Consider the following 11,006-nt stretch of genomic DNA (forward strand, 5'->3'; position numbering starts at 1 on the left):
TCTGGGTATGGTTAGGGTAGGGTGTTGTTGGATTATGGTAGAATTATGGTTAGGGTAAGGGTTCTGGGTATGGTTAGGGTAGGGTGTTGTTGGATTATGGTAGAATTATGGTTAGGGTAAGGGTTCTGGTTTTAAACAGGATAGGGTGTTGTTGGATTAGGGTTATGGTATGGTTTTGTTAGAGTAGAATAGGGTTAGGGTTATGGTTAGGATTAGGGTTATTGTTAGAGTTAGGTGTATGGTTAAAGTTATGGTTAGGGTTGTGATTAGGATTATGGGTTATGGTTAGTTTTAGGGTTATAGTTAGAGTTATGGTTATGGTTAGGGTTAAAGTTAGGGTTATGGTTATGGTTAAGGTTAGGGTTGAGGTTAGGGTTATGGTTATGGTTATGGTTAAGGTTAGGGTTAGGGTTATGGTTAAGGTTAGGGTTATGGTTATGGTTAAGGTTAAGGTTAAGGTTATGGTTAAGGTTAGGGTTATGGTTAGGGTTATGGTTAGGGTTAAGGTTAGGGTTATGGTTAGGGTTATGGTTAGGGTTAAGGTTAGAGTTATGGTTAGAGTTATGGTTATGGTTAAAGTTAGGGTTATGGTTAAGGTTAGGGTTATGGTTAAGGTTAGGGTTATGGTTAAGGTTATGGTTAAGGTTAGGGTTATGGTTAGGGTTATGGTTAAGGTTATGGTTAAGGTTATGGTTAAGGTTAAGGTTAGGGTTAGGGTTAAGGTTAGGGTTAGGGTTATGGTTAAGGTTAGGGTTAGGGTTATGGTTATGGTTATGGTTAAGGTTAGGGTTATGGTTATGGTTATGGTTAAGGTTAGGGTTAGGGTTATGGTTATGGTTAAGGTTAGGGTTATGGTTAAGGTTAGGGTTATGGTTAGGGTTATGGTTAAGGTTAGGGTTATGGTTATGGTTATGATTATGGTTAAGGTTAAGGTTAGGGTTAAGGTTAGGGTTTATGGGTTATGGGTAGGGTTAAGGATGTTATAGCTAACCACTGTGATTTGTTTCGGCCCTTCAGCTACGAATCCTTTAATGGACATGGAGTTACCTGGACAGTGGTCAGTCCGATCATCTTCACATACCGAGTAGTGGAGTGTGAGAAGCTTCTGGATGCAAATAACGACACTTTACTGTTCGGGCACATAGCTGACCCTGAGGAGGTCCAAACCCAGAGGAACAACTCTAAACCCCTGAGGCGGTTGGTGGTGATTGATGAAACAGTGAATGACCTTTATGGAGGCCAGGTGGTGGCGTACTTTAAATCATGGAAGGTGGTGTATAAACTCCTCCCTCTTCCCACCACAGAGGAGAACAAGAGCATGGATCTTGTCACCAGGATCTTGGAGGAGGTCCACAGGTGGGGCTTAACTGCTGTAGTCTAAATGGGTGGGTGGGGCTAACATGGAGAAGGTGAAGCATATGAAATATATAGATTTCTTATGTATACATTTTTAACTCGTATTGTTTTGTCTTATCAAAGGTTTGGTATTGACCGCCGCTCAGAGCCGATCATTGCGATCGGGGGAGGAGTGTGTTTGGACATTGTAGGCCTGGCCGCCTCGCTGTACCGCAGGAGAACCCCCTACATCCGCGTCCCCACCACTCTACTGTCCTACATCGATGCCAGTGTGGGGGCCAAGACTGGGGTGAACTTCTTCAGCTGTAAAAACAAGCTGGGCTCTTATACGCCCCCTGTGGCCGCGTTTTTGGACAGGAGCTTCATGAAGACCGTCCCACGCCGGCATATTTCAAACGGAATGGCTGAAATGTTAAAGGTACCAGTGCATGGACTGGCCTGCAAATACGGTTAGTTACTTAACCCTTAGTCATGTGGAATTACCCATTCATTTACATTACACCATTATTATTAATGTAATATGTTATGTAATATATTAATGTAATGTAATATGTAATATTAATGTAATAATATATTATGTATTGCCTAATTATTACATTTACATTTTATATAAACAGTTTTGACTTTGGTTTTAATGAAAAGACACATCACATTCAAAAATAAATATTACTGTTATGATCCATTATGAACTACTCATCATCTACTATGAATTATACAGCATTCTCTATGAATCATTTATGATCTGCTCTGAATTAACTAAAATTCACTATGAATTCTTCAGCCTCTATTATGATTTCTTTAGTATCCCTTATGAATTATTCAGTATCCATGGATTTGTGTCCTAGATGGCTCTGATGAAGCATAAAGGCCTGTTTGAGCTTCTGGAGAAAGAGGGGCGGAGACTACTGGACTCTGCCTTTCAGTCATCTGATGTCATCAATGGGCGTGGCTGCACAGACGCCGCCTCGTTGGCCACCAGGGTTGCCATAGTGACCATGCTGGAGGAGCTGGCCCCAAACCTGTGGGAGGATGACCTGGATCGTCTGGTGGACTTTGGCCATCTGATCAGCCCTGAGCTGGAAATGGTGAAATGCTGATTGTTAAATACTGTAAAGATGTGAGATGTGATTGGTCGGACGTGTGCAGTGTAACCGTTGTCGTGGCGATGGCATTGCTGAAATGTGTGGAGCGATGGCGTTGCTCACTAACTTAATCTAATATTACCAGTGAATCTCAGATATAGATGTTGTAAAGTAAAGGTTTTGTTGCCAAAATAATGGAGATCTGAGACTCCTCCCCCTGGCTGTGATTGGTTCTAATTCCTGTCTTGTTTGTTCTGAGACTCCTCCTCCTGATTGTGTCTTTTCCCATCACTGCCTTGCTCGTTCTGAGACTCCCCCCCGACTGTAATTGGTCCTAATCATTCCCTTGCTCATTGTGAGACTCCTCCCCCTGACTCTAAGTGGCCCAATCATTCCCCTGCTCGTTCTGAGACTCCTCCCCCTGACTGTAATTGGTCCTAATAATTCCCTTGCTTATTGTGAGACTCCTCCCCCTGACTGTAACTGGTCCAATCATTCCCTTGCTCGTTCTGAGACTCCTCCCCCTGACTGTAACTGGTCCTAATCATTCCCTTGCTCATTGTGAGACTCCTCCCCCTGACTGTAATTGGTCCTAATAATTCCCTTGCTTATTGTGAGACTCCTCCCCCTGACTGTAACTGGTCCAATCATTCCCTTGCTCGTTCTGAGACTCCTCCCCCTGACTGTAACTGGTCCTAATCATTCCCTTGCTCATTGTGAGACTCCTCCCCCTGACTGTAATTGGTCCTAATAATTCCCTTGCTCATTGTGAGACTCCTCCCCCTGACTGTAACTGGCCCAATCATTCCCTTGCTCTTTCTGACCCCCTGACTGCTATATCCATGTTCTAGATAATCTAGATAGTCTATTAGAGATTACTGAATGCTGAACTGAACTGCACTGAGGTGTGTGTGTGTGTGTGTGTGTGTGTGTGTGTGTGTGTGTGTGTGTGTGCTGCAGACGGTGCTGCCTGAGCTGCTCCATGGAGAAGCGGTGAACATAGACATGGCCTTCATGGTATTCGTGTCCCGAGAGCGAGGCTTTTTGACAGAGGACGAGGTGCAGCGCATCATTTCCTGTATGAAGCGTCTGGAGCTTCCGGTCTGGCACCAGCAGTGTTCAGAGGAGCTGGTCCAGAACTCCCTCAGCGCCCGACTCAAACACTCCGGCGGGCTGCTGAGGATGCCCCTGCCCACCGGACTCGGCAGAGCAGGTGCGTCACACGTACAGACTCACAGAAGAGCCGTTCCTCATCTGAGATATCTGCAACACTTTAGATTAACAGTAATGAAGCTCCATTAACGAACTGTTAATGATTCTGATTAAATGATTCTGATTATTCTAATTTAGACAATTCTGATTCAGATGATTCTGATAAAGTGATTCTCAGTCTAACAGCAATTCTCATTCTGTTGTTGACTCTGATTCTTATGAAGTGATTCCATTTCTGATTCTGGTGATTCTGATTTTGACTATTGTGATTCTGATTCTTTTAGTGATTCAAATTTTTATAGTGATTCTGATTCTGTTAAAGTGATTCTGATTCTTTTAGTGATTCCAATTTTGATAGTGATTCTGATTTTGTTAAAGAGATTCTGATTCTGATAAAGTTATTCTGATTCTGATAAAGTTATTCTGATTCTTTTAGTGACTCTGAATCTAAAAAGTGATTCTGATTCTGATAAGTGATTCTGATTCTGATAAGTGATTCTGATTCTTTTAGTGATTCTGATTCTGATAAGTGATTCTGATTCTGATAAGTGGTTTAAATTTTAATAGTGATTCTGATTATGTTAAAGTGATTCTGATTCTTTTAGTGATTGCAATTTTGATAGTGATTCTGATTTTGTTAAAGAGATTCTGATTCTTTTAGTGATTCCAATTTTGATAATGTGATTCTGATTCTTTGTGATTTTGATTCTGATAAGTGATTCTGATTCTTTTAGTGATTCTAATTTTGATAAAGTGATTCTGTTTTTTATTGATTCTGATTCTGATAAAGTGATTCTGATCGCATTTCTAATTCTTAAAAAATATTGATTCTGTTTGTGATTCTGATCAAATTATTCAGACAGTTATCTGATAAAGTAAGTCTGATTCTGATAACATGATTCAGATTCTAAGTCATGTAATGAAATAAATGCTAATTAGTCTGATTACAATATAAATTGTGTAATTAACACTAATCAGATCAGAATGAGGTAACCTGTCTGTAACACTTTATGTTTCAGAAATCTTCAATGACACAGAAAACACCACCCTGTCCCAGGCCTTCAGGAAGTGGTGTGCTGAACTGGGTTCTGGACGTTAGGACCACTGTCTGAAATGACAGCAGTGCTTTAGATGAAGGCATTGGTTCTAAGTGTAGTAATGTTCTCTCAGCCTGTAAAGATACGAGACAGAGCTGCAAGTTCACACGACTCATTTCCAACTTGTAAATGAATTGGTTCATTTGATCTGATTCTTTTTAATAAACCAGTTGGAATGATTCACGAGTCTAACTGAATCAGCTGTTTTTGTAAATCAGCTGTTTTTTGTAGAATCTATGTGATGTTTACCTTCATAAAACTACAAAATAAACACAGAACTGTGAAATATCAGGAACCACCTGGAACCAAGAACAAAGTGGAATATGATTTGTGAATCAATGAATCACTTAAAATTTTATTCATTAAAGATGAGATAAATGTATGATGAGACCCAAAATAATGATCTATTTACTATGACTACATTGGTATCTAGAACCTGTTGTGTATTTCAGTGTAATATAAACTTTTCTTTGGGACTCTCTTTGATGATGTCTAAAGTAACAATCTAGTACTTCGCATTTTTTTATCAAGAACTATAATAATAATAATAATAATAATAATAATAATAATATAGTACCTCACACAGTATCTAGAACATGGGCATTGTAGAGTAATTTAGGAAAACCGTTTTGGAACCCCTCCCCCAAATAATGAACAAGTTCCCACGCACAATTAATAGCTAGAGCCTGTTGGGTATTACAGAGAAATGAAGGCACTCAGTAAACGTACTATCATGATACTATCTAGAACCTGTTCAGTTTAACTGTATTGGTATTGTTCCCCTTTTTTACCCCCGAAACACTCATACCTGGATAGTAACTAGAACTAAAATAATAAATATTACCCAGTTTTTAGGGTTCTACTGTTCTTCTGTAGAACGGTCTCTAATTGGTTAAACGGAACCCCGGCTGCTGCTTAATGAACAGAAACTCGGCACACAGAGTGAAAACCACTTAGATACTTTAATGTTTGGAACACTTTTAAACCCATCGCTAAAGAACATTCAGAACCAAAAGCACTTCAATCATAAACCAAACACTAACAACGGCCTGCTGGTGGCGCTGTTCACCACCTCTCTGAATCCATATGTAAATACAGGCTGGCTTTAAAGAGTTAAAAAGGCAAAATACAATTTCCAGATTCCATAAAGGCAGAAGCGAAGGCCAGGAGAACCTCTCGGGGAACTCCAGCCAGTATTACTAGGCCTTGATTGACCTTCTGAGTGGTTCCAGTTCAGTTGGAATAGTTCCACCAATCAGGACAGAGCGTGAAAAATATACATCCAGTGTGACGTTCCGGTTAAGCTGCACGTCCCGTATCATGTGATTCCTATTTGAGTGTGATGTTCTAGGTAAACATCGAGTTTCACTAAGTACCGCTCACTTCCCCCGGCTGTAACGTCCGTATATAGAGACTGAACTGAAGAACAGGCCTTATCTATTATCTACATACACTACGTGGACAAAAGTATTGGGACACCTGCTCATTCACTGCTTCTTCTGAAATCAAGGGTAAAAATCCTGCTTCTGTTGGAGTAAGTGTCTCTAATGATCAGAGAAGAAGACTTTCTACTAGATTATGGAGGATCATTGCTGTGAGGATTTGATTGCATTCAGCGACAAATGCAAACCTCACCCCCAACTCCCCAACTCATCTCAAAAGTACTGGATGAAGCACCACCATCATTCCACAGAACACAGTTCTTCCACTGGTGTTCATGATTTAAGGGATCTTTCTTGAACCTTTGCATCTAGTCGAGGTTCTTTAAACTTTTCCTGTAAAGAATCTTTCAGTGGAGGGTTCTATAAAGAACCTCCTTTATTAATAATATTTCTGAAGAATTTCTTGGACCTTTATATAAGGTGAAGGTTCTTTACCAACCTAAGGGTTCTTCCTAGAACTCTTTAAAGGTTCTTCACACTCACGCACACATCTCATTTACATATTGTAAATATGTAAATTTATTATATTAAAAGGTTCTTTGGAGAATCAAAAGTGATCGTTCTAGACCTCTTTCTAGCATGTTTATTGGCAAAAGTGACCGAAAAGTCGCTAATTAAATGAGGCACAATACAGAGCAACCAATCAGAACAGAGCTCATTTACATATATCAGTTTTAAAGGCACAGTAACCATAAGAACCTGGCATAGAACATATTCAAGGCCAGAAAAAAAAAATCTGTCTGTTTATGGTTTCCTTAAAACCATAATAACACAGTAGTGCTTGTAGTACCCAGTTTACCCAGTTTACCCAGTAACTTCATTAAGTATTAGGACAGTTTTTGTGCATATTAAAAAAATATGGTATGGTGCCTTTGATTATAGTGTGTAAAAGTACAGAGCCAAATCACTCAATCTGCTCTTCATACCAGAGAGGAGGCAACTATTAGGGTCCAATGTTACTTCAAACGAAGGCAAGGTGTCCCAAAACTTTAGGTGGGCAGTGTACGTCCAGACATTTAAGACCCAACGGAGAGCGGAGGCGGTCGGAGAGCGCAGGGTTAAGGTTTAAGGCACGGCTCTGTGGGTTAACTCTGGACTGCTCTGATCGCTGCACAAGGAAACCTGCTGCATTACATTTAATGCATCACCTGGCCAAAAGTATTCGGACACACTCCTTCTGTATTTTTTTCTGAAATCAAGTTTGCTGAAAGTTCTGAGAAGATTTTACACTATGAACATTGCTGTGAGGAGTTTTTGATTGCATTCTGCATCCTTATTAAAGTGAGAGCATCAGTGAGGTCAGGTTCTGATCTTGGATGATTAGTTCTGAAACTCCAACTCATCCCAAAGGTATCGGATGGAACTAACCCTAACCCCATGGCTTTATACCCCACATAGTGTATCATGTATATATATATGTGTGTACATTATGAAGAGGAGACCTACAGTTAATCTGCTTCTAATCTGCGCTCTATTGCGCCACCAAGAGGAGATTCAAATATTACAGGAGTGAAGACTTCTGAGACTCCTACACACACCTCAGTCATCACACACACTCACTGTGCAATGGGAAGACGAGAAGTAGACCAGTAGAACGTTCTCCTGGAACCAGTTCAACCACACAGAGGTCCAGTGTTAGTGTGCCCCGCCCTCTTCTACAGGTCTGAAGGCAGTAAATTTAATGCAGCGCTGGTTTTCCAGGTTTGCCTGGCTGCTGAGTGTCAACTCATAAGTGATTTTTTGCATAGTTCCCCACGCTGAGACGGTTCATAGCTAGGCTTATGTGGTCAACATAGTGGCACAAGGTTATTAAAGGCTTATTAACCTAAGTACATCCAAGTACTTCTGCTACAGTCGTACATTAATGAACAGTGTAAATATACAGTAACGATACAGCTTATAAGTTATATGTCATACAATCATATTTCAACACAATGTAAGCATCTAATAACCCCCCATACCCCCCATCAAACAACCGGGAAAAGGCAGAATTTGATCTTTCAGATTTTCAAAGCTTGGACATCCAGTGTTCTAGACAAAATAACTTAAAAAAATCCCATAGTGACAAAAATCGAACAATATAAACAAATAAGCAAAGACTTAAACGTATATAGAACAGTTTAACAATGAATAATTTAAAAATTCAGAACAGAAAAATAAAAGCGACTCGTTTTTACTCTACAGATTAACAGGGATTAGCACTGGTGCGCTAAAGGTGCTCATACATGATCGTTTTTTCTTCAATATTAAAAGTTAAGTGGGATATATTTTCCAGAAAGTTGTATAACACTCACTGCTGGAGGATCTAAAGCAAATAAGTGATATTTCAATGTTTTCCACTGAAATAGCGAAAATATTCACATCAAATTACAAACAATGTGTTTCAGAGTCCGATCTAACAGAGCTCACAGCAAACGATCTGAACCAATGGGAGGGGGTGGGGTTATCTGAAGTTCAACTGACCGGGTTGTAAAACAGCTACATGGCAGTGACTGTGACCCCGTTTACACCCGGTCACCTCGTCTGGAGTATCAGGATTATATCTGGATTAGACCAAACCACATAAAACTCATTTACAGCAGAAACTAATCCAATCACTCTAACCACTTCAGGAGGAGCTCTGAGGCGCATCTCAGCCACGATACAGCAGTGTGAACACCTCCGCCTCTCCAAGATACAGTCCACAACCAAAACACCTCCTAGTAAAAACCAAGCTCCTCCCAGTATAACCAAACTCCTCCAAGTACAGCCCAAGCTCTTCCCAGTACAACCAACGCCCCTCCCAATATAACCAAACTCCCCCAAGTACAGCCCAAGCTCTTCCCAGTACAACCAACGCCCCTCCCAATATAACCAAACTCCCCCAAGTACAGCCCAAGCTCTTCCCAGTACAACCAACGCCCCTCCCAATATAACCAAACTCCCCCAAGTACAACCTAACCTCCTCCCAGTACAGCCCAAGCTCCTCCCAGTATAACCAAACCCCTCCCAGTATAACCCAAGCCCCTCCCAGTACAGCCCAAGCTCCTCCAAGTACAGCCCAAGCTCCTCCCAGTACAGCCCAAGCTCCTCCCAGTACAACCAAACTCCTCGAAGTACAGCCAAGGCTCCTCCCAGTATAGCCCAAGCTCCTCCCAGTACAGTCCAAGCTCCTCCCAGTACAGCCCAATCTCCTCCAAGTACAGCCCAAGCTCCTCCCAGTACAGCCCAAGCGCCTCCAAGTACAGCCCAAGCTCCTCCCAGTATAACCAACCCCCTCCCAGTATACGATCTGAACGATCGTATACTATGTGCAATATCCCATCCCCATGTGCAATTAAGAGTCTTTTACTGTAAATAATATTGTTTATTGCTTTTTAATTCTTATTTATATTGTGTATATAATGTAAATTATTTATCCAAATTTTTTGTAACTGAGTGTCCTGCTATCCCTTTCTGCTGCTACACTGTGAATTTCCCCACTGCGGGACTAATAAAGGATTATCTTATCTGGATTATCTTATAACCCAAGCCCCTCCCAGTATAACCCAAGCTCCTCAATCCAAGTACAATCCAAGGTTTTCCCATTAAGCTAAAATCGTAGATCAGGATACAATCCAGATCACATGACGTGAGCAGGTGTAAACGGGTCTATAAAGCTTCTAATGGTAATTCATAGCCTTTCATGTGGAGTAGTTTATACAATTTATTATAACTGTAACAATAATAACCTTTTGGTTCAAGAAGACTTTCTGGATAAAAACATGTGTAATAATAATAATAATAATAATAATAATAATAATGTTTATTATTATCATTATTGATGCTGTTGTTGTACAGGAAGGCTACACTCTTTAAATGCACATTTACATTATTTAATGCTGCAGATTATTAGACATCATCTTCTAAATCATAAAGGCACTGCATAGAACCACAACCTCCACCTGTTGAACCTCTGCCTGATGTTTTTAGGGTTCTTCTGAGCAGACAGCACTTAATTAACTCAGATTGTTGGGAACTTGGATCATTCTTCTCTGGATGTAAATAAATATGTGTTTACCAATATGAATCAATAATTGTTAGGGATGCACTGACATGAAAATTCTCCGCCGATATTTGATATTGATCATATCTGCCGGTGCTGCTAGATGGATTATAAATGTAGAGTTTGTGACTAAACAAGTCCGGTTCACCAGCGATTAAACAGTGTGAATGTACCTTTAAGAGTCCAAGAGCATTACACAATCATCAGTTCCCACGGCTCTACACAGAACCACTGACTTCACAGAAGAACCTTTGAAGAACCCTTTTAAGGATGTGGAGATTCTGAATGAAGCAAATTAATAAAATGCAGATATTTTAGTGCCAACACTGATATGCTTGCACTGATTGTGCATCCCATAATTATTAACCCAATAAAGAACATTGTATGCCAGAGGAAATCTTATTCATTATTATTGTTATTATTATTATTAATAAGATTCACTCATACTTTCAGATCATCAGGCAGATCAAAGTGATATCAGATTTGTTTGCAGAGCGAAACTTAAAGAATTCTGACCTTCAGCTCAGAGAGCCGGACATCAAACAAAGAGGGTAAAAAGTATAAAATAAGATTGGGGTTATTGATAATAATAATAATAATAATAATAAGATAAATGGAGTGTAAACATAGAAAAGAGCTTTGATGAGCGGGCCAGTGTCACTTGGTGCCTTGTTTAGGGGGTGGGTGGGGGTGGGGTCGGGCAGGAGGTGCTAACAGCCGTGCTCGGACTCCTCCATGCTAACGCTGCTCTTGCGGCTGCTGTCCTCGGACGCTCCCGGGGAGACAGAGGAGA

General features: G+C 40.5%; 1 protein-coding gene across 1 annotated transcript in view; it reads left to right on the forward strand.

The window, feature by feature from the left end:
- Positions 1-4,829, forward strand: part of LOC140577438 (2-epi-5-epi-valiolone synthase) — an 8,014-nt gene extending 3,185 nt beyond the window's left edge. The window contains exons 2-6 of the mRNA XM_072697421.1: positions 1,018-1,356; positions 1,480-1,774; positions 2,202-2,441; positions 3,399-3,651; positions 4,670-4,829. Coding sequence (XP_072553522.1) covers positions 1,018-1,356; positions 1,480-1,774; positions 2,202-2,441; positions 3,399-3,651; positions 4,670-4,749 — 1,207 coding nt within the window. The 3' untranslated portion in view covers positions 4,750-4,829. The remainder of the gene's footprint in view (positions 1-1,017; positions 1,357-1,479; positions 1,775-2,201; positions 2,442-3,398; positions 3,652-4,669) is intronic.
- The last annotated feature ends 6,177 nt before the right edge of the window (positions 4,830-11,006 follow it).

This window comes from Salminus brasiliensis, chromosome 14, assembly GCF_030463535.1.
Source record: "Salminus brasiliensis chromosome 14, fSalBra1.hap2, whole genome shotgun sequence".
In the NCBI taxonomy this organism is placed as follows: domain Eukaryota; kingdom Metazoa; phylum Chordata; class Actinopteri; order Characiformes; family Bryconidae; genus Salminus; species Salminus brasiliensis.